Raw genomic sequence first — 25497 nt, 5'->3', positions numbered from 1 at the left:
TGTGATTAATCAACCATTGGCAGAACTACACTGAGAATTCAGGCCTTCTAATTTCTAGTCTAAGGCTTTTTGTTTGGGTGACTTCATCCTGACCCAGGAATTATTTAATTTTTCCAACAAATATTACATTGTTTTGAGTGAATAATATAACACAAAACAATGTAATATTTGGGAAAAAAACTAATGTACTTTTTTCTTTCACACTATCAAATGTTTAACTTTCTTCCTAGATTACTGAGGCCTCTGTTTCCTGGGGGATAAGTTTTCGTACTACTGAAAGAATGTGAATAGGGAAAGAGTATATATTCCCTCCCAAGACTGAACCAGGAAGAAGTCGAATCCCTGAATAGACCAATAACAAGTTATAAAATTGAGGCAATATTTAATAGCCTACCAACCAAAAATAGCCCAGGACCAGAGGGATTCACAGCCAAATTCTACCAGAGGTAAAAAGAGGAGCTGGTATCATTCCTCCTGAAACAATCCCAAGCAGTACAAAAAGAGGGAATCCTCCCTAACTCATTTTATGAAGCCAGCATCATCCTGACACCAAAACCTGGCAGAGATATGACAAAAAAAATAAAATTTCAGGCCTGTATCTCTGATAAACATCGATGTGAAAATCCTTAATAAAAAAATACTGGCAAACCGAATGCAACAGCACATCAAAAACTTATCCATCACGATCAAGTAGGCTTCATCCCTGGGATGCAAGGCTCATTCAACATATGCAAATCAATAAACGTAATCCATCACATAAACAGAACCAAAGACAAAAACCACATGATTATCTCAATAGATACAGAAAAGGCCTTCAACAAAATTCAACAGCTCTTCATGCTAAAAACTCTCAATTAACTAGGAATTAATGGAATGTATCTCAAAATAATAAGAGCTATTTATGACAAACCCACAGCCAATATCATACTGAATGGGCAAAAACTGGAAACATTCCCTTTGAAAACCAGCACAAGACAAGGATGCCCTCTCACACCACTCCTATTCAACATAGTATTGGAAGTTCTGGCCAGGGCAATCAGGCAAGAGAAAGAAATAAAGGGTATTCAATTATGAAAAGAGGAAGTCAAACTGTCTCTGCAGATGATATGATTGTATATTTAGAAAACCCCATCGTCTCAGCCCAAAATCTCCTTAAGCTGATAAGCAACTTCAGCAAAGTCTCAGGATACAAAATAAATGTGCAAAAATCACAAGCATTCCTATATACCAATAACAGACAAACAAAGAGCAAAATCATGAGTGAAATCCCATTTGCAATTGTTACAAAGAGAACAGAATACCTAGGAATACAACTTACAAGGGATGTGAAGGACCTCTTCAAGAACTACAAAGCACTGCTCAAGGAAATAAGAGAGGACACAAACAAATGGTAAAACATTCCATGCTCATGGATAGGAAGAATCAATATTGTGAAAATGGCCATAGTGCCCAAAGTAATTTATAGATTCAATGCTATCCCCATCAAGCTACCATTGACTTTCTTCACAGAATTAAAAAAGAACTACTTTAAATTTCATATGGAACCAAAAAGAACCCTCATAACCATGACAATCCTAAGCAAAAAGAACAAAACTGGAGGCATCACGCTACCTGGCTGCAAACTATACTACAAGGCTACAGTAATCAAAACAGCATGGTACTGGTACCAAAACAGATATATAGACCAATGGAACAGAACAGAGGCCTCAGAAACACCACATATCTACAACCATCTGATCTTTGACATACCTGACAAAAACAAGCAATGGGGAAAGGATTCCCTACTTAATAAATGGTGTTGGGAAAACTGGCTAGCCATATTCAGAAAGCTGAAACTGAATCCCTTCCTTACACCTTATAGAAAAATTAACTCAAGATGGATTAAAGAGTTAAAGGTAAAACCTAAAACCATAAAAACCCTAGAAAAAAACCTAGGCAATACCATTCAGGACATGCAAAGGCAAAGACTTCATGACTAAAACACCAAAAGCAATGACAACAAAAGCCAAAATTAACAAATGGGCTCTAATTAAACTAAAGGAGCTTCTGCACAGCAAAAGAAACTATCATCAAAGTGAACAGGCAACATACAGAATGGGAGAAAATTTTTGCAATCTATCTGTCTGACAAAGGGCTGATATACGGAATCTACAAAGAACTTAAACAATTTACAAGAAGAAAACAACCCCATCACAAAGTAGGTAAAGGATATGAACAGACAATTCTCAAAAGAAGACATTTATGCAGCCAAAAACCCTATGAAAAGAAGCTCATCATCACTGGTCATTAGAGAAATGCAAATCAAAACCACATTGAGATACCATCTCACACCAGTTAGAATGGTGATCATTAAAAAGTCAGGAAAAAACAGATGGTGAAGACGACGTGGAGAAATGGAAATGCTTTCACACTGTTGGTGGGAGTATAAATTAGTTCAACTGTTATGGAAGACAGTGTGGCAATTCCTCAAGGATCTAGAACCAGAAATACCATTTGACCCAGCCATCCCATTACTGGGATGCATATGTATGTTTATTGCAGCACTGTTCACAACAGCAAACACTTGGAACCAACCCAAATGCCCATCAATGATATACTGGATAAAGAAAATGTGACCCCTATATACCATGGAATACTATGCAGCCAAAGAAAAGAATGAGTTCATGTCCTTTGCAGGGACATGGATGAAGCTGGAAACCATCATTCTCAGCAAACTAACACAAGAACAGAAAACCAAACGCCGCATGTTCTCATTCATAAGTAGGAGTTGAACAATGAGAACACATGGACACAGGAAGGTGAACATCACACACCAGGGCCTGTCTGAGGTGGGGGGCTAGGGGAGGGGTAGCATTAGGAGAAATACTTAACATAGATGCTGGGATAATGGGTGCAGCAAACCACTGTGGCATGTATATATCTTCATAACAAACCTGCACGTTCTGCACATGTACCCCAGAACTTAAAGTATAATAAAAAAAGAGAAAGAGTGTGTATTAAGCTTTTGACATAAAAAAATATTTAAAAAGTAGGGCTTTGCAGTGAGAAAACAGTTTTGCAATCCAAATTACTTGAATTTCTATATTCCTATTTCCGTTTTTGTACGTCAAACTGAAAGTAACCATCTCATTGAGCCCTCCCTAAAAAGAAAAATCTGGGGAAAGTAGGAAGGTCAGAAAAAGCTAGGACAGTTTGCAAACCATATTTCATACTTGTCTTTAGCTCTCTTTTTCAAATGTCCTTCATATAAATGAAAAGTTTTGGTCTTTTGATAATGAAATAAAAAGAACAAACATCTTGCCATTGTGCTTAACTTGCCTTCATATTCAAGTCATACTTGAATCAAGAGAGATAGAATTGAATCAAAAGGGATAGTCAAAGTGAAAGTGACAGACATATCTAAAGATGTCATCTCACCAAGTCTTCTGGGGAAGAAGCACTATGACTCTTCTCCACTGTGTGAACTCACTGGCATGGTAAATACTTGCTGATGTAAATTCCTGACAACTTGGCATACTTGGAAGGCATTCCTAAAAGAAAGTTAGGCAAAAATCACACTCAGCATCTGTTTTTCTCAGGTGAGATATGTTAACTCACCCACTTTCAGTGAAAAAGACCTTAGAGAAATCTATGTCATAATCTTAACTATTTGTGACATGGAAACAATCCATGATTTTTCTCTCCATGAAGCTAAAACTTCATAGAAAGTCTTAAAATTATTTAAGAAATAATTTCAAATAAGGTGCCATAACGAAATTGAATATTTCCCAATACTCACACATACATATAGAAATGGATTAGGATTCCATTTTTAGGCCTGTTATCATAACATTGGCATTTGGTAAAAATTATTTTATTCACTATAATGTTTATTCATTTACTGCAGTGGCAGATTGCTAAGATATATATGAATTTTATTCCAAGATTTATATATTTCTTCTTTGTTTCTAAAGACAAAAGATACCACATTCTTAATATGGCCTACCTACAGATAGAGACAGATGCAGACACCTTATAGGGAAAAAGGGACACATTTATAAAGAAAGTGGGTTAGACACAATACTACTAAAAATGTCATTTGAGGGTAGCCAGTTTTTGTTTTTTATTTCCAGTTACGCTTTAGTATCTGTCATGAAGAATGTGGCATCCTTGTAATCCTTTGCTGACCTTATGTCAATTCTAAGTTACAAATATTAAATAACACTTTCTTTTCAACCAAACCTAAACTTCTAGAACTGTAATTGTTTTGTTTTTTGGCTTCCTATGTAAAAGGCAGAAGGTTACCCGTCACAAGTTTTAGGAAAACTAGACTTACTTCTTGAACGAGGTGCCAGGTAAGGCCGTGGTTGGTTGAGTACTCCAGCTTCACCTGGTTGTCCATGTGTGGAGTGTATTTCTGGCCACATCCCATCACCAAACTGAACTGAATCATATAGGATGCTCCTATCTGCATTGACTGTGTTTCCACATAGCGCATACTTGAAGCAACTTTAGAATCTCCTGTAAAACTGGAAGAGATGGAGGTGGAAATCAGAAAATTCTAAACACAGTGTGTTAGAGAAAAATTAAACTCTTCACTTTACACTATATGCTAAAATAATTTCATTTTACTTATTTAAACCTTGCCAAGTTCTAGAATAGATTTCAGTCAACCTAATAAACGCAATTTGAAACAATTTTTCAAAGATGTAACTTTTTTTTTAAAAAAAGGCTAGTATCTGTAGTTGTGAAATGTAACTAAAATTTGGTACCTGCTCATATATTGCTCATGAGTATAAATTTGATTTATTAATCTTACTTCTTGAAATCTATCCTAAGAAAATTATTCTAAATTTAGAGACAGTTTTATAAAATATGAAAAGTATTACAGGATTACTTCTAATAGTAGTTGGTAACAGTGTCAATGTCAAAATGGAAGGCTTAAGTAAACTGGTATAGCACTTGACAGAACGCTCATATTTCAAATATTTATAAAGATAATATAATCACATTAAAATGTATATGATGAAATAAGTCTTAAAAATCCATACAATTACGCACGAAGGAAATTCACCAGAATGTTTGTGGTAGCTGTGTTTGGTGGCAGGAAATTTGCGATTTATAATTTTCTTTATGTTTTCCTTATTTTTCAAATGGTCTTTAATACTCATGGGTTAAGTACTGAAAATTTCATAATGTAGTTTTAATGGCTGTGTCTCAAATCAGTAAAATTCACGTCTTACTGGGTCCCAATTGAGTACCACATACTTGTAAACTGTTTGAAGGCAAGCAAATTAATCTTTTTCAGAGAAAACTGCTCAGAAATTTGTAATCTATCAGAGAAGATTAAAATATAGACATATTTTATTGTAGTTCCATGGGTCAATATAAATATTCCCAGCGTCAATCACACTAAGGTTTGTCCATCACAGTGCTTATTTCTGCTATTCTGAAGCAGTTTCAGTACCACTATTAGTAAACCTATTAGTCAGTGGTAAACCTGTTAGTCAGAGGGCATAGCTGATGTAGACAAAAAAAGCTAAGGCAATTCTCTGTGAAATCATTGAGATATTTAATAAGTTTTCTTATTTACCTTTTGCTGGATCAGCCAAATAAATATAACTATTCTGGTTTGCTTCTGGCAGAGATTAAGATGTCATTTAATGATGGAATATTGTAAAGATAGAGGATTACTATGGACTTAAGGTTATAAAATATAAGCTTTCCCCAACAATGAATGATTACTGTTTAACAGTTTTAAAACTAAGGTTTTGCAACTAGACAACGAATAGAGAAGTAAAATGGAAAAGCCCCAATCTCTGCTTTAGCTGAATGGTCAATGAAAGAAAAAGAAAAGTAATCTTCAATACTGCTAGTCTTGCAAATCCAGTTAAGAGATAGCAAATGCCACAGTGTGTTTATCATTACTGTTTAAGATGTCTGCCATTTGTGGAATCTAGGCCATGTCCTATGACACAATACCCACATTACTTTCCTTAGCTTCATCTTTCAGTAACTCTGTGTTGTAGGAATAATTATTTCTTTTTAATAGATGAGAAAATGGGACTAGTAAATGGGTGACTCAACAGGAAACCAGCTTTGCCTGACTCTAAAGCTTCTTAACCAATACACTATATCATTGTCTTTCTATTACTCTAAGACTGGGAGAGAAAAAACACTGCATTTTGGAATAAATTTTGTTTATAGTGAATTTACAAATCACTAACTTTCAGTTACTATGCAACGATACTCTGATGTTAAAAATATAAACCATGATTGTTGCTATGTGTTTGGATCCACAGGATGCAATCTAGAAAATATCAAGCTGTAGAATGCAATTTTTAGCAATATTGGAAAAATAAAAGAAATCAACACAGAATAAAAATAGCAGTAAGCCACAGAGGCACACACTTGTCTATATTGCTTCTAGGGTCTTTTAAGTAGGCAAAAGAAATCCCAAATGCTTCTCTCTGTGAGAAATAGGCATTGCTTTTAGCTTCAAGGGTCAAATGTCTTTCTAGTATCCTTTGTGAGGAAGATAATTAGAGGCAGCCAACTAGGCTTCATTTAAATTGTTTGCTTTAAAGATACACCAGTCTCCTGGGCATCTGAGGAGAAAACCTAATAGTGCCTGGTAGTACATGGGCTGAAGGGTCTGCAAATGACAGAGCCAACAATGCTTTCTCACTCATGCCATGAACAGTATTTCCCCACCTGACCATTTCTGAAATAATTTAAGATTATTTTTACAATCAGCATCCTGTAAATTTCTCCCTTCTGAGATGGTTTCGTGTCCTCACAATTCTATACAGAAACAGAAGGAAATGCTGTGTTTTGCAAATATTGCCTGCACCTAATGTTTGCATGATTACAAATGTGACTAAGAAATTGGCTGAAGAGAGAAAGTATTCAATCTGAGGAGAGGTGTGTGCTCTGTGAGCTATTTCAGAATAGCTGATAACAGATTTTAAAGGTGCCAAGACAACAAGAAAGAAACAAGATAAAAAGTAAGTAAAATAATAGGTTAAATAAGTGAAACGAAGACAGTTAAACAATGACAACAAAATTTTTGCCTAACACCTGTATCTAGAAGCAATATGGACAGGTGCTAAGACACAGGTGCTAAGATACAGCCGTTCAACTGGTAGAATAGGAGCCTAGAGTTATTTGGTGTTTCCTACTTCCTATTGCAAATGCTTCAGTGTGGGCTGATCTAGCTGCCAATCACAGCCTTTTTCTTTTAGTCACTATCCAGTGATTAGTCTAGGGGTGGCCATGCATCCAGCAATGGGTTCTCACCAATGAGATATAAGTAAAAGGTGGAAAGTGAATTTATGCATTTGGCTTTCATTATAAGCATTTTAAAAGCAAACCAATGGAATTGGCTGCCACACCCTTTTACCTGTTGCTCCTACAGTCATCTTTCCTCTCTAGAGGGCAGCAGCCATCTTGTGACCATAATGGAACACGCATGCAGATAAAGACCTCTCTGCTGAGACTGTAGGACAGAAAAGTGAGGGAGAGCCTGGGTCCCCAATGGCCTTGTTAAGGTGCTCACAAGCCCAGGACTGCCTATTCTAGGACTGCTTCTTACAAATGACAGATAAGCCTCTTTACTTTCATTTGTGTCATTGTCAGTCTTTTCTTGTTGCGTTTGTTGTAATCTAGAGCTGAATGCATTTCTTTTTTTTTTGGAGACAGAGTTCCACTCTTGTTACCCAGGCTGGAGTGCAATGGCGCGACTCGGCTCACAGCAACCTCCATCTCCTGGGTTCAGGCAGTTCTTCTGCCTCAGCCTCCTGAGTAGCTGGGATTACAGGCACGCGCCACCATGCCCAGCTAATTTTTTGTATTTTTAGTAGAGACAGGGTTTCGCCATGTTGACCAGGATGGTCTCGATCTCTTGACCTCGTGATCCACCCGCCTCGGCCTCCCAAAGTGCTGGGATTACAGGCATGAGCCACCGCGCCTGGCCTGAATGCATTTCTAAGTGATACACCTGTCATACTTCATGGTACTATATGATATCTATCCCGATCCCTTAATCTGAAGCAAAAGCACCTTAAACTCCAGACCATTCATAGCATTAGTCCACTTGATTGTTTCTGGTTTATTCAAGACTGGCAGTGATATTGGGTCTGTGTTTTGTCACAGACTATCAATTTCACAGACTGTGATCCTTTAACTTACAAAACTGCTCCTCTTTGCTGCTTGTCTAAATCAAGATATATTTATAAAGGCAAACATGAAGCTGACTTCTTTTCTGTTACAATCATAGGAACAAAAAAGAACAGCCTACATCAGCATTTTGGTGAGAAATTCTGGAGAGAGAAGGCATTGGGAATCAGGAAGCTTAGCTTTATTCATATTGACTTGCAAGGATGCCTCAAAAATAAAGCTCCTACATCTACTTTCAATTTAATTCCACTTAGGACAAGATTACCTTTCTAGCCCTCTTTATTTCCACCTCTAAAGAAGGCTAGTAGGCTATGACACTGGCCAGACGGGTAAGAGCGTAGTGGAATTTGAGTCTCCACAGTTCTCTGCTTAGTCCATGCTACAGCTTCTTTGCCTCACCCTCCCTAGCTTAATCTCATATATTGCTGAGGATCTGTTTTTTTGATCAAGTCTGAAGCCTGTCCACAGGGAGGGATCATATCTTATTCATCTCTGCATCCCCTAAAGCACTCAGAACCTGGCTTGCAACTCACAGAAGCACATTGTTTTAGACATCGTGATTTTCTAACAGCTGGATTATCTCATTTGACCTTTGAGTCAAGACCCTCTGGGAGACCATCAGGGATCCTTAAGATTGTGTTACGGAGAAGGAAAATGGAGAAGCTGAGTTGCTGGCCCCAGGGTCACATAGTTACTAAAAAGCTAGAAACTATGTCTTCTGGTTTCTCCTTTGAAGTCTTTTCTACTATGTCCTGCCTGTCAAAGGCTCTCAAAGAATGTTTGTGAAATAAAATAAACATGTGAGAGAGGTCTCTCAACTGGTGAGTAGGCAAGTTTAACAAAACTGTACTTACTTAAATGCTGTAATGAATACCAATAAGGTTTTGAGGTTATCTTCACTTAAATAAATCAGTTTCTGCATTTTCCCAGCGCCTCTTTCCCATTTCCAGAAAAAAAGCTCTTTTATATGAAAGGCAGACACACATAGCCACAGCAAATGGGAGAATGCTTGAGCCACAAAGTTCCTTAAAAGCAAATTCATGTCAAACAGCCAAGCAACCTAGGGAAGTGAGTCATTTTTTACAATTGAGCCCATCTCTGTAAGAGCGATTTCGTATATAAGTCAGTATGAATGAAATCTCACTATTCATGTGCCAAAAGAGAAGTTAATACATCCATATTTTCATTTCTTAGAAACCTAAGCAACATTCTATTATTTTCAAGGGTCCCATAGAAAAAAAGCTCTGCAAAGCCAATTTCTAGTAAAACAGAAGAACCATACTATGCTGTTTTTGTTTTGATACCATTCAGAAGTTCTATTTATCTGAAGATGACGTGAATGAATCTAACCCTCTCTGATAGCATCCTTTTGCTGGTTATGTTCTTGTAATCATCAAAAAAATGTTTACTAGATTTGATGGAAAAACTTGTTGATATTGTGGGCTTAAAGGCAGCATTTTAACTCACTTGTTATTTCTACAATATTACATTTTAAAACAGAAATAACTATACTAATTTAGTGGATTATAATAATTGTACACTTCTTGGAAAAAACAACCTGATAATATAAAAGCAGCATTGGTTTTTGTTGTTGTTGTTGTTTTTTGTTTTGAGATGGAGTCTTGCTCTGTTGCCCAGGCTGGAGTGCAGTGGCATGATCTCCGCTCACTACAACCTCCACCTCCCAGGTTCCAGCGATACCCCTGCCTCAGCCTCCCGAGTAGCTGGGATTACAGGCACCTGCCACCACACCGGGCTAATTTTTTGTATTTTAGTAGAGATGGGATTTCACCATGTTGGCCAGGATGGTCTTGATCTCCTGACCTTGTGATCTGCCTGCCTCAGCCTCCCAAAGTGCTGGGATTAAGGTGTGAGCCACTGCACCCGGCCAGCAGCATTGTTTTAAGAGGTAAAAATGTGCAATTTCACCTTCTAGAGATAACCACAAAATGTAGAGACACGTTTTGGTAAAAATACTTCCAGACAGTTTTTCTCATGTGTACACACATGTACTACATTTGTTTCTTTTTTTAAAAAAATGTTGAAAACATAGTAAATCTGCTTTACTCCTTTTTACAACATTTCATTGCCATCTTTCTCTATTGAAAAAATATGGTGAGAAATTTTCATTTTTAATGAATCAAGTCAATTTTCAATTATAAAAACCTGGGGAGGTTTTCATTTTTTACTATTATAAACAATACTTCTATTATATACATCCCTGCACATCTTTGTGCACATGTCCAATTATTTCCTTGGGATAAATTCCTAAAAGTAAATTGCTTTCTCAAAGCAAATGCACACTTAAAAAGTTGATACTTAACTGTCAAGCTGCCTTCCAAAAAGACTGTACCAAGTAAAATTTACCAAGAATATTAACAATGACTGAGGTGGCAATTCTCACTACTTGTCAACACTGAACTTTGATGATACTTTTTATTTTGGCTAATTTATGTCTATACTCTCTTAATCTACATTGTTTTGATTACCAAAGAAGTTTAGAAGCTATTCACGTTTACTGGCTATTTATATATATATATTTGTGTGTGTGCATGTGTGTGTGTGAAGCCTTTTCATGGACTTTGCCCATTTTTAAAGTGGGTTTATTTTTACTTACTGATTTGTAAGAGTTCTTTACATATTGAGGATATATAGTCTGTCATATGTGTTGTAAATATTCCCTTGCTTCAAATTTGTTTTAATGTTTTGTTTCTTTAGGAAGGTTTTTCCTCCCAAAACACAAGTTTAAAAATTTTAAATAGTGAAATACATGACTGTTATAGCCCCTGATTTTGGTATCATGTTTTATTGGCATCTTTTGAGACTGTCTCTGAGCCTAGTTCATGATCATATTTTCATAATGTCTATTGGACATCTGAAAGGAATATACATATGTGTGTGTGTGCATATACATTTTATTTGTAAAGTATAATCTTTATCTATTAAATCTTGCCTGTTAATTACTGCTATAGATTAGAGGTTTGTCTCTCCAAATCTCATTTTGAAATTTGTTCCCTAATGCTGAAGATGGGGCCTAATGGGAGATGTTTGGGTCATCAGAGTGGATCTTGCATAAATGGCCTGTTGGTGCTGTCCTTGAGGTAATGAGTGAGTTCTTGCTTTATTAGTTTTCCTGAGAGCTGGTTCTTAGAAACAGCCTGGGACCTCCATGTCCTCTCTCCTGCTTCCTCTGTGACCATGTAATCTCTGTACCCACTGGCTCCCCTTCTCCTTCTGCCATATGTGTAAGCAGCCTGAATCCCTTACCAGATGCAAATGTTGGCACTGCACTTCTTGTACAGCCTGCAGAAGTGGGAGCCAAATAAACCTCTTTTCTTTACAAATTACCCAGATCGAGGTATTTTTTTTTTATAGCAATACAAACAAAGGAAGACAATTACCTTCTTAATTTGTCTAGGTTCTTATTTTTTGTTTCTTGATCCATCAGAAAAATTTAATAAGGACTAGAGCAGAAAAATTAAAATCATACTCTAAATTATTGTGGTCATAATTTTCTCTTTGTAATTTGAATGGGTTTTGCATGATGGTCCCCATTCTATGGTATTCGATATGTGGAGACATCGACTGATTTTATGTTCCTACGGGCCTCTCCCTCTTAGAGCACCACCTGTTACTGGTCTCTAGCCTCTGCTTCTGCCTAGAAGAGTTGAGACCAAGAATATGTAGTCACTAAACTTTTTCTCACACTGCTTTCATCAGCACACTTTCCTCTAACAGCATTCCTTGCAGAAACTCACTCATGTTTCAGGTTCTAGAAATGGTATAGCATTTCCTCTGTGACACTGCTTGGATCATTTCTATGTTGGAGACAGTAAGTAAAACATGTGAGCTTAACAAGCCATATTTACATGACAGACATTTATTACTGTTCCCCTTGGCTTCCTGATTATGTTCTTTCAACCAGCTTACTAATTCTTCAGATAAAAATTTCCAGATACTGATTTTATTTTGTAACAGATTTTTACTCACTACACCTCCAAACAAATTTGGAATCTCCACCGATTTGGCATGTATTTACTCAGTACTTCATTTAAAATGTCTTTATAGATTTCTAAGTAGCTAGACTTCTTATTTACCTAGTTAAGATTTTCAGGTTATGTCAGTAATCAAAAATGTTTTGAGATACATGTGCTTTTCAGCATCTGTTTCAGGCTCTTTTTATACTTTTTGTCCCTAGCACCTGTGTTGTTTTGCTTATCTTTACCTTTCCTAAAGTTCATAGTTTATATTCTTCATCTTTTTCATTCCCATTCCCATTCTCTCAGTTTCAAAATTTATACAAAGTTCTTCAATTCAGTGCTAGAATCTTACTTTAAGTTAGATAAATTCTTCGGCCAATAAAAAGCATAAGTTGAGTTTCCTGACTGCTGTTAATTCAGCATTTACAGAAAGTAGTCTCTCTGTCCAGTGAAAGTCAGAATCAAATTGGGTGCTTAGTGGCAGTTTACTCTCAAGAATCAGATAACTTCATGGGAGATAGAATTGGGGGGAATGTGTCCCCCATGAGATCCAGGCTGTCTGTACACAATGGCCATGATGACTGCAAATGAACGCTGTCGCTTCTTTCTAACCAGGCTATGTACACTTACTGCGGTGCAGCTGTGGGATGGGAGACTCCTTCAGAAGCCACAGAGAGCAGCTCCTCCACCCCTTCTGTTGAAATCCAGATTCCATTTTCAGCCCAGCCACTCGCCTGTGTCTCCTGTGGAACTAGGCCAATTTACCCAACATTCCAGATGCCAGCAGCTAATTCCAAAAACTTTTTAAAATATGTAGTTTTAAAGTTTATAGAAATTTGTTGGTGAGATCATGTGTTTAAAGTTTTCTGTCAACTTTCTGTTGATGAATCTTCATTTTGCCCACCTCACGGCATTTTTAGAAAATGTGCGTCAGCTGGAGCAAACTGCAGCAGAAAAAACAAACCTCTGCTGGGTGCCCGCTGGAGGGGGAGTCAGTGCAAAGTGCAGCATGGGCTGTGGCCCCCAGAGAAGAACGGAGAGAGGGAGACCAAGGGTCAGAGAGGGGCTGACTGCAGGAGACCACGCACCCAGGGAAGAATCCAACCTCACAGCTCTTGTAGTGCCTGACAGTCTTTTGTCAGGAAACTGTGTGTGTGTTTGTGTGTGTTTGTGTGTATGTGTATGTACATGAGATGTCAGGGGCAATACTTCCCTACCACTAATGTGGGGATGAGGGTGATCAGGGGAGTCCTAGCTGTTTCAAGCTGCTTCTACTTCTGTCCACAACTTCTGATGTGGTTTGGCCATGTCCCCACCCAAATGTCATCTTGCATTGTAGCACCCATAATTCCTACATGTTGTGGGAGGGACCTGGTGGAAGATAATTCAATCATCAGGGTGGGTTTCCCCCATACTGTTCTCGTGGTAGCGAATCAGTCTCATGAGATCTAAGAAACTTTAGATTTGGTAAGTATTTGTAAAGTATAATCTTTAATAGATAAAGATTATACTTTACAAATAAAATGTATATGCACACACACATATGTATATTCCTTTCAGCTGTCCAATAGACATTATGAAAATATGATCATGAACTAGGCTCAGAGACAGTCTCAAAAGATGCCAATAAAACATGATACCAAAATCAGGGGCTATAACAGTCATGTATTTCACTATTTAAAGCCAACCCTTTGCTTGGCTCTCATTTTCTCTCATCTGCCACCATGTAAGACATGCCTTTTGCCTTCCGCCATGATTGTGAGGCCTCCCCAGCCACATGGAACTGTGAGTCCATTAAACTTCTTTTTCTTTATAAATTGCCCAGTCTCAGGTATGTCTTCACCAGCAGTGTGAGAATGGACTGATACAACTTCAGTTCATCTCTGATCTCAGGCTATCCGGAACTCTCTAACTCCTGCTTCTCTTATGTTACATCCACATTATCTCCAGAGTCAATTTTGGTTGAAAGAAACTCACCTGATCCAAATTTATACCACTTATCATTAGGATTTGCCCTTTCAACACACTCCTGTCTCTCTCAGTTCTTTTCTATCTCCTCTATTTCCTTGCACATCACTTCTTTTCAGAACAGAACACATTGGTTGATATAATCAGGCCTGATAGCCCTGGCTGAAAATATTTAGCACGGAGGGGAGAGAGAAAATACATAGGAATCTTTGAAAGTATCTTTCTTTCTCCTTCCAACTGTGTGCAACCACGTGCCTTATTTAGAGCATACTCGAGAAGAGCCATCTTAAGACTTTTGTAGGACCTCAATACTTTTAATTTTGGAAACTTCATCTCACATCACAGCAAACATATTAAAATGCACCTATGTAACATATTACATATAAATATTTTGGGTTGCAAAAAATAGTTGGATTTTGTAACAGATTTTATTTGGCTACTAGTGATGCATTTAATATACTTTTTTGGCTGTGATTTCTCAACATACTCAGGAATCTTTTAAAATTTTTAAAAATGATTTCCATTTTGAAATTTTATGAATATGAAATTTAGCAATTAATAAAGTTAGCCTAAAGTTTTATTTTGCAGACATTTAATTAAAATGTATTCGTTTTATTTTGGTGAGTTTCTTGTCATATTTTTGAGACAACATACATTTTTGCAGTCCTTGGACTTTTCCCAGTCTCCTGGAAAGCTTGGAGGCTGCAAGCCCTGTACCCAAAAGGAGGGAAGAGCTTTCTAGGCAAAGGCACAGCTCGTGCAAAGGTACTGGGAGAGGAAGGAGCTTGGCTTGTTGGTGTAGAAAGAAGGAAGAGCAATGTGACTGGAGTAGACTGAGTGAAAGGCAGCAAGGCAGGGGAGGAGGCTACACAGGCCAACCCACATGGCTCACCCAGGGCCTATCAAGGAAATTTTATGAACCACTGTCCATAGAAAATAACTGTCTCAGACTAGGCTGGGTGTGGTGGCTCATGCCTGTAATTTGAGCACTTTCAGAGACAGGTGGATCACTTGAGGCCAGGAGTTTGAGACCACCTTGAGCAACATGGTGAAATCCTGTCTCTACTAAAAATACAAAAATTAGCCGTATGTGGTGGCAGGCACCTGTAATTTCAGCTACTCAGGTGGCTGAGGCATGAGAATCACTTGAACCTGGGAGGCAGAGGTTGTAGTGAGCTGAGACTGCACCAGTGTACTCCAACCTGGGCAACAGAGTGAGACTCTGTCTCAAGAAAATAAAAATAAAAATAATTGTCTCAGAATGCTAAATTTCTGTTTCAATAAACCAGAAAGAACCAGAGATCTAAACCATCAAATGTAGACTTTTCTTGCTGTTGATTTGTTTAGTGGTCTCTCTCCTTACTTCTGAGACCTCACTCAGCTATTTAGTCCAAAGGAAGATTTTTAGAGGACTCTAACTTTGGAGAAATACATGACTTAAAAATTAAGCCCATGGACATCAACACGGCATAAGTGTTAGAAAACGGCCATTAAATCCATCCCTTAGGCAGGTCCTGATGATTACCGCATCCTCTAATATATATCTTGGAGTAGTTCATTCATCCACTGTCACCATCCTATCCCAAACACATGCAGATGACACTAGTAGCCTCCTACCTGAGCTTCTTCTATTATCCTCTACCCCTATTCTCCACAATGCAACCGCAATTATTGTTTAAACATAAGGAAGACTATATCACTCCCCACTCCAAATTATTTGCCAGATTCCTGTAACACTAGAGTAAAATCCAGAATCCTTATATTGCTCTATGAAGCTATGTGATCTAGTTTCTTGGCTGCCTCAGGGCCTCTGCCCTTGCTGCTCCCTCTGCCTGCGAAGCTCTCTTTCCATACTTTTACACAGTTGTCTCTTTCATCATTCTGGACTCTAATGCCTCCCAAAAGGGCTTCCCTAACTCTCTTACCTAAAATAGCACCACTCTCCACTCTGCCACATAAAACCCCATTTCTGTTACCCTAACAGCACTTTTCACTGTCTGGAATATTATTATGAATTCGTGTACTTGTTATTTCCCTCCAGAATGCGAGCTCCACAAGCAAAGGGCCTTTCTATCTTTGTCTCCAACACCAGTTGCTACACTTTTAGTACAAACAGTGCCTGTAAATCAATCAATAAATAGCTGAATGTATAAATTAGTCTATCAATAAATGAACAACTTCAGGTAATGAAATCCTCATGGAGAAAAAGCCAAATAAATAGGCTCTAGTTTAGAAAGTCACTTATACATCTATTCAATTATATTAGCAATTTTATAGAGGCATCAAAAGTCTTCAGTACTGAGAATACTTCAAAGCTGCTGAGAATAATAGGAAGTGACGTTTCCATTTGTCACTCAATGTATCTACCTTATCTACCTGCTAAGCTTCCTAGACAATCATTTACTGTGAAATGGATACTCAGGTGGCTCCTGGGAGCCATCTCACCCAGGCTGACTTCCTTCAGCTGCACAATTTTAGTTGATTTACTGCTCTTTTTAATAGTCTTTTAAAGAAACAATCCCAAGAATACTCTAAGCATGCTAATAAACTATTTAAACAGACAGAATTTCTATATAAGCTACAGGTCGATGTTTCGTGAAGGAAAATCCTAACAAAACTTACTTGGCTGTTATTCTATAGATTGATTCATTTTATAGAGATTGTCAGTAACTTTTTCCTTGTAAACTGAGGAATAGAGCTATCTAATATTCCATTTAGGCACTAATCTGACTCCTCCTATGCCCACGTTTCCCAACAACACAATGCTTACATTAGTATCAGGAAAACACTGACTAGTTTCCCAAGATTGGTCTAAAGGAATAGAGATCTGCAGGTAGTAGACTCTGATTCAAACCTCTTTAAACACATATTCCTATTTCAATAAATTAACCAAAAGGCAGCAGAAGGAGCAGTAGATCTCATTTTAAAATGTGTGGTACAATGCTTGCTAATTGTGTGCAGATCTGCCTGTGGGCCTGAATGTCCCTACAGAGGCAGGTTTACTTTGTACAACATAAGTTCTGATGGTTGTTCTCCAGGTCATTTTGGAAAACTCTTTGAGTTACCCATTACTACCTATTATTGTGGATTCCTGATGGTCTTTATAACCTACACGTAACCGAACAAATAGTCCCTCTCCTATAACTTAAAATTTCACCTATCATTCAGATCTGTCATATTATTATATGATAATGCAACAATAAATTACTGGTTTTCTTTCATTGTTAATAAGCCCCGGTACTGCTTTCTAGCTCTTATGCAAAATGAACTATATTTAACTTATGAGATAAACAGGCTTTTAGGATCCTTTTCAATCTGGGATTCTTGCCTGGGTGACTCCTGCTTCTCATAAAATATATAAACAAATATTTTTTTTCTTGTTCATGCTCATAAATACTCCATGAAATATGAACACATACTTTTAAAATGTTTTGAACGTGTAGCATTCCTCAATTCCCTTTGACTTGGGCCACCCACACTGCAACTGTTCTCTTCATTTTAGACCTCTATCTTCCTACTCTCTTGGGCTAACCATGCCACCTGGAGCTGGTGTGCAAAATCAGGCTTCAAAGATCCTCCTACCACAACATCACATACCACTAATGTCACCCTTTTTCCCTCATGCCTCCTTTTTTTTTTTTTTCGGATGGAGTTTTGCTCTTTTTGCCCAGGCTGTAGTGCAATGGGACAATTCTCGGCTCACTGCAACCTCCACATCCTGGGTTCAAGTGACTCTCCTGCCTCAGCCTCCCAAGTAGCTGGGATTACAGGCATCTGCCTCCATGCCCGGCTAATTTTTCGTATTTTTAGTAGAGATTTGGTTTCACTAGGTTGGCCAGGCTGGTCTTGAACTCCTGACCTCAGGTGATCCACCCACTTCAGTCTCCCAAAGCGTTGGGATTACAGGCGTGAGCCACCGTGGCTAGCCTCCTCATGCCTTTTGTAATTCACAGCCAATTTCACTTTTTTCATGTTGCTTTTTTTACTTCCTTTGTACTTTCACCACTTTAGGAAATTTTTCTTTCTAAAAAATGACCAACAGATGACTAGTATTAGTGATTTACTTGTGTTAAAAAAAAAGCTTTAATTAAAAAAATAAAATTAGACATAAAGAACAAGTACCTTCTATCTTTAGTGCCCATGAAAGGCCCTCTTAACATTTCTACAGGTCTCATCTCTCTTTAAATCTTTTAGTGATATCTGCTGTTCCTCAAGCACCATTAATGATAAGCAAAAACTATAGCTTTTCTTATCTTAATTTTTGCTTTAATTATTAGTAGAGTCATAGTACTTTTTATAGCTTTTTATTGCAAATGAACTGTGTTTAAGTTACAATATGAGATAAACAGACTTTTAGGATCCTTCAGGTCTGGGATTTCCTAGTAACCTAATCACTCATCATTCACAAAATACTTTCTATGATAACATATTCTGTGTTGCTAGAATGCAATCCATCTATGTAGCGATGATGACTGCCATCGAGATAGGAAAGTACTGGCAAAAATAAGTGTACCCACTATGAGCTTTCTGTTGCATAACCCTCCAACCTTTTCCCTCAACCAAATCTAGTTTATACAATAAAACTCTTATTTACCATTTCTATTTTGATCTCTTTAAATTTCAGAGAATGCTCTTTTGTATTACTCAGGCAAAATAATATTTGGTAGTCTCTAAAATTCAAAAAAGATGATCATTATGTGGACCTTAGATATACCAGTTTTCTTCCTTTCAACAAGACAGTGAAGGGAATGGAAATGGTAGGCTCATGGTAGGTGTTTGCTATCTATGATCTCATTTAATCTTTATGACAATTTTAGGAGTAAGTATCATTGCTCCCGTTCTATAGACGAAAACCTCAGGCTCAGATGTATCTAGTCTTTTTTTTTTTTTTTTTAGAAGAAATACAGAAAAAAATAATAAAAAAATAAAATAAGGTGCAAAGAAAAAAAGAAAAACTCAGGTTCAAAGAGGCTAAACAAATTTCCTTGAATATGTGGCCTTTTTATGTTATTATTTTGCTATGGGAACAGGTTTGGTGATTTTAAAAAGAAGTCATTAAAACATGTCACCTTCTAGAAATCACAAAAGACTGTGCAAGACTAGTGTTCTCACTGTATGTCCAATTGATAGTTCATTATTAGGGGCTGGCAATGGAGTGAGGCTCAGATATAAGGCAGTGGTGAGAGTGGGAGTAAGGGTTAGGGATGGCACTAGCTCATGAATGGGATGAAAGACAAAGATGGGATAAAAGGGTGGAAGTTCTGGGTGGAGCTAGAAGTCAGGGATGTCTTCGTACATTACTAACGAAACTCAGTTATTTCCTCTTTTAATAAAGTTACTTTGATGCGAACTTCTTAAAGCAGCTACATCAAAATATATACTTCGCAAAATTCCTCATTAGTTAAAATTATCTGGCTTTAATTTTACAAGCTTCTAAGTGGCAGTGTGAGAATCTGAAGTCAGGCCTATGACCTCAAAGCCTATGTTTCTACCACACCACATTTCCTAAAAACAACTGCCAATTCTAAAAGCTACAACAACCATTCTATCCCAATTGTACACTTATTTATTTATTTAGAGACAGAGTCTTGCTCTGTCGCCCACGTTGGAGTGCAATGCCATGATCTTGGCTCACTTCAACCTCTGCCTCCTGGGTTCAAGCGATTCTTGTGCCTCAACCTCCCAAATAGCTAGGAGTACAGGCATGTGCCACCACGCCCAGCTAATTTTTGTAGTTTTAGTAGACATGGGGTTTCACCATGTTGGCCAGGCTTGTCTTTGAATTCCTAGCCTCAAGTGATCTGCCCATCTTGCCCTCAAAAAGTGCTGGGATTACAGGCACAAGCCACCGTGCCTGGCCTCAACTGTACACATTTTACAACCAAAACTCTCTATAAAAGAAGACAGCAATGTCCTTCCTACCTGGTTTATTAGATGGGCTAGAGGAATGTTAATGTTCCCTTGGTATTATCATTAATAGTATTAGATGCAATCTTTAATTAACTTTAAATAGAATTATTTCCTTAGTGATCTTAAAATATATGTAAGAGGTTTTAAAAATATTTTTGGAATCTAAAGCAGACAGAAGTTTTGAGTTCAGATACTATGTATGGAAGAAAGCATTCAAAGAATTAAAAGCAATTAGTTTGCCCACTGGAAAAAAGTACTATAGGATGACATGCTGGAAAGTGATTTATAGCATATTGACTGTAGTTCTTCTAATGAAAAAGCAATTGTCCAATTTTCCCTGAAGAACACTCTTAGTAATGACGATCTACGCTCACAGAAAGTCATGAGTTAGAAAATGAGAACCAAATGAACTCACAGCCGAGAAAAACCAACAATAATTAATTTAACACCAGCAATTTGTAAGACCACGTATATATTTCAAAATTTCCCTTGAGAGAAACAAGGTCACTGAAGAGCAGAGACCACATACTTAAATATGTTTAGATAATTTTTACTTAATAAGACAATATGCTCCAAAGGTTTTACATTTAAAAAATGACAGCTTGTTTTAGGACTATGAGATTATAATAAATAGTTGGTCAATATCATCACTTAAATTTTAATACTGTAACGAGTGTTTCCCAAAAACATCCCCAAGGTGAATTCACATTAAATCTTGGACAACATATCCCTCAACAGTGGCAGAGAGAAAACAACATCATTAAAAGGGGTTTTATTCTGACTCACTGGCTAAGAAAATAGGAACAGTTTGAGATCTTCCATGTTGTTTCATTTTAATGAGAAGCAAGCATTTTTCATGTCCTTATTAAAGTGGTTAATGTGTTTCTCTAGTCTCATTACCACCGCCAGAGTATACTCTCTATTGTTTCATAACCAAGACAACTCCTTTTCGTTTCACAGAGATCAGAAAGTCAAATCGATTGCTCACATGTGGTTGTTAATAAAACTCCTATGGTGCTGCTCAAGGTGCCCATGGGGATTGTACAATTATTTATACTTTCTTATGGTTTTTCTATAATTACTGTGATTGTACTTTCACAAAGTAAATGTATCTCCACCAATTAAAGCAGTGGTGTGTTAAGAATATTCATCAGATTTCTGTGAAAAGATATTGTTCTTAGGGATTTGATCAAAGCACAGAAATTAAACTGCTGTTATCATGCATTCAACCCAAGTGTTAAATTAAAATGCTCAGCAACTTTTGCATTTATCTGAGCAGATGTTAACTATTTGTGAAAATAAACATGATACAGGACTTGCATTCATGATATGACTCTTTGTTGTAATACTCTATAAGTATTAAAAGTGTTAGGAAAAAACTCTTCTATACAAACTTGAGGGATGTAGTTTATGGTACATGCCCAGTTTGAATTACTGTCAATTCAAGTCAATTTAAATTTTCAGAAGCATAAAATTCTAAGAAATCTCATTTTGTTCTACATCTTTACACCTTCTTATTTGCTTTACTCCTTTTTTTTTTTTTTTAAGTCTCCAAGACTAAGAAAGAACATCTGTAAAAAGAAGCATCTGAGGCTATCAAATAGAAAATGTGTCGCTTGAGCCTGGGAGGTGGAAGTTGCAGTGAGCTGAGATCATGCCATTGCACTCTAACCTAAGTGACAAGAGTGAAACTCTGTCTAAAAAAAAGAAAAGAAAAGAAAGAAAATGTGCAATATGACCTTTCCTTCTTTGTCTTATAGAAATTTAGAAATTTCATTCTATCCAGTTTGACAATGCTTGCAGCAAAGTGACCAGCTGTACTTCCATTCCATTCCATTAGCTGTCATTTTGATGCTAGAATTTTAGCCTGCTGTGTGTGAGATGTGACTATACATGTACAAGTCCCATCAAAGGTAATTTTCTGTGCAGTAGTGTGTAAAATTTACCTCTAATTATGATATGGTCACTGATGGGTCATTATGATATGCTCTCTGGAGGCAACAGTGGTGAATGGCTTTCAGTGAGATTCATCTGAAGGAATTAAATTGGTCTGACCATGACTCAATACAAAATAAAAGTCTCTTAGAAAATTATTCTTCAATCATATTTCCAGTCCTAAATGAACCTGGAGAGAGGCAGTACACATGGTGGTGAAGGTTGTGTGGGTTTTAGAATCATGCAGACCTGAGTTTTTAAATCTAGGATCTCTGGGCCTAGAAGACCCTAAAAGCTCTGGCCTCCGCACATCTCTTGGTTTCCTTGACACTCACTACCTCACTACCTGGTCTCCAGAACAACTGGCCTCCCTCATGGTCCTTGAACATGCCATGGTCACTCTCGCCTGGGGGAACTGTGTGCATGGCAAAGTTTCCTGTAGTTGGATTTCTCTTCCTCCAGATCTTCATGTGGCTGGAGTGTCCATGTTCTCCCACTTTCCAATCAGTGGAATGTGTTATATCTACCATGTGAACTACACAAAGGTAGCCTCCTCCGAGAAGCCTCTTGGGAGTTCCCTATGTAAATTAGCCAGCTCCTGACCCTAGTTAACACTGTTGTACCATCCTGCTGATGTTCATGAAGTACTAATCACCTTTAAATTATTTGCTGTTTGTGGTATAATTAAATTTGCATATTACCACAGGAGGAAGAATCTAAAAATGAAGAGTACCTTAATTAGGCTATCCCAGAATTTTGATACTCCACTGTCATTAAGTTACTGGTCCAATACTGCTTGATAACATGGATTAAAAAGGAGATGCCAGTTAACCAATCATGGCTAGAAAAAACTTCTAGGGCCTTATATAAGACAGCAAGAAAACAGAACTACTCATGAGAAATTTTATTAGAATAGTCACTAGAGGGATGTCCTGTTTCATTATGAATGCCATGGGCCTCTGAAGAGGTAGTCCTATGTAGAATATGGTAGTCACTTTAATTACTAACACTTTTCGAAGAGGTTTTTTTTTTTTTTCATATGTAACTGTGGGAAGTAAAAATTTGAGTTTAATAAATATGGTAAAATTTTGTATTTATTTAAATCGATCAGTATTTTGTTTTCAGTTCTCTCTCTCAAGACATCTTACCTGTAGACATACAAGTAAGCTTATGTAGACATACTTGTAAATATTTACTGTTTAGTAAATACTTGTCAACAAATGACTAAGTGCTGAATAGACTGAAAGATCATCCTCATGTTCCAATTCCTAGTGCAAAATATAACAACAACAACAACAACAATGATGAAATCCTTACCAAAGGGTCCAGTCATGGCCGCAGTATGGCTGAACATTCCCAAGGTAGAATCCCAGAGACTGAGTAACCTCAACAAGATTGGTAAAGTCAAGACTAATGCTGTTGAAAAGCACAGATGTCATGATAATCTCATCAATAGCCCACACATCTTCTCCCTGGGAAGAATGATATGGTTGCCACCATCTGAACTGAATTCCAAACTGCCTTGCATCATCTGGTAGTTCTACAGAGATTATTCTAGAGAAAAAAAAAATGAAGTCAAAATTTAGATTATTTTGGTATCTTAAAACGCAAATGTATACAGTGGGATAGATTTTTCCCTGAAGTATAGTATTAAAAAAATAGTTCTCCCATGATTATAAACATTGTTTTTTCTGAGATGTCCAGTTTCCTGTCTGTTTCCAACAAAGTCTTCCAAACACATTCCAAAATGTAACTTTGCCTTCACTCATCTGCTTTTGAAAAAGCTCTCAATAAACATGGTAGTCCAAGTGAGAGTATTCAACATAGAATGGTAAAGGATCTTGGGCAGCTTGTTACACATATTACAGTTTTGGCTCTTTGGAAACAGAATACTTCCTTATTCCCATGAGTTTAGCATAGTGTGTGAGGTCATTTGCTGTATCATGGCAGCTCTGACAGTAAACCTGTATCTGACAAATGGAGAAGAAAATTAAGAATAATATCTAATTTCCAGGAGCAATTATTGTACACAGCAGCAGGAACCATATATTAATTGCCACTGCAGTGACATCTATTTGAAAGCTCCATAAATCACAGTACCATGCTGCTTGCATCCATACATAGGTGAGATGTGAAGCAAATGGCAAATGGAACATTTGTCACCATCAAGGTACGATTAAACACCAGGAAAGGTGCTTGAAGTAAAGGCACACTGAAAGGGCTGAGTTTTTTTTTTTTAATTAATGAGCAAAGAAAAACTTCCTCATCCAAGTGACTAGCTGAATAACTTAGAAATAAAATTATTTTAAAACTTTAATGTCTAAAGCTGAATTTACTGAGAAATTGGATTGGCTTTCATATTTTTATTGAATGAAGAAACATGCTAAACCACCTTTTGGGAATGTGCTATTTTACATATTGAAAGTTATTTTAAAAATAATTATCTAGTTTCCCTTTAAATAATTTGTACATGGATATATGGGGTAGACTAAACACGACTATCACCATTGATTATACAAACAGTAAAGAATTGGTAGAACTTGTTGCAATATTAGAAAACATTTTTTAAATAAAGGAATATTCATATGCAAATACAGATATAAAACTTTAATAAACTTTAATAAAACTTCTTAAACTAAAAATATATAGCTATAATACATTGGTGAGTTTTAAATACTTTCTGTAATCTGTAAAATTTTTCACCAGTGTAAATTCATAAGAAGAGTCAGGTTTTGTTAAGTATTTTACTAATTTTCATTTTACTTTTCCTAACCTGTTTATTAAATAAATGCACATATTTATAAAAATGCATAATATATAGAAACCAATTATACTATATTTAAACTGGTTTAATGATGAAAATACCAGTCATTGATTTAAGAATTTAATTTTTTTTAACATTATATTATTCGAAAAGTATTTTTCTTCATATTAATAATTATAAAAGCAGTTAATATTCTCTCTGATGAAAATAAATATTATTTTTTAATGTAACAACTGAAAACTAGAATTTCCCAGGCAACTTTTAAGGAAAATAGTGTATGTGAATATGATAGCAGTGACTGAAGTGACCAATATTTTCATGGCAGAGGTGTTAAGACTGTGGGTCTGTAATTAGACTCTTGGGTCAGAGTTCCTACTATGACACCTAATGGTTAGTGATTTTGCAACTGTAGATAAAGCACTTGATTTCTATGTGTCTCAGCAGCTTCATCTGTGAAATCAGGATAATGCTTTTTTTTTTTTTCTTTGCGATGGATTCTTGCTCTGTCACCAGGCTGGAGTGCAGTGGTGAATCTTGGCTCACTGCAACCTCCACCTCCCTGGGTTCAAGTGATTCCCCTGCCTCAGCATCCTGTGTAGCTGGAACTACAGGCATGTGCCACCATACCCGGCTAATTTTTTTTATTTTAATAGAGATGGGGTTTCACCCTGTTGGCCAGGATTGTCTTGATCTCCTGACCTCATGATCCGCCCGCCTTGGCCTCCCAAAGTACTGGGATTACAGGTGTAAGCCACTGCACCCGGCCAGAATAATGCTATTCTA

General features: G+C 37.0%; 1 protein-coding gene across 4 annotated transcripts in view; it reads right to left on the bottom strand.

The window, feature by feature from the left end:
* RELN (reelin) overlaps nt 1-25497 on the bottom strand; it is a 527812-nt gene that overhangs the window by 147728 nt on the left and 354587 nt on the right. For all 4 annotated transcript variants that reach the window (XM_021673084.2, XM_021673089.2, XM_064374717.1 and 1 more), the window contains exons 20-22: nt 23268-23504; nt 4316-4508; nt 3418-3530 (exon numbers count right to left, since the gene is read on the bottom strand). In XM_021673084.2, the coding sequence (XP_021528759.2) occupies nt 3418-3530; nt 4316-4508; nt 23268-23504 (543 nt within the window). The remainder of the gene's footprint in view (nt 1-3417; nt 3531-4315; nt 4509-23267; nt 23505-25497) is intronic.

Source organism: Aotus nancymaae, unplaced genomic scaffold, assembly GCF_030222135.1.
Source record: "Aotus nancymaae isolate 86718 unplaced genomic scaffold, 86718_ANA_hifiasm-v0.15.2.pri h1tg000002l, whole genome shotgun sequence".
NCBI lineage: Eukaryota > Metazoa > Chordata > Mammalia > Primates > Aotidae > Aotus > Aotus nancymaae.
Note: the sequence above shows the minus strand (reverse complement) of the source record. Positions and strands in the feature narration are given on the sequence as shown.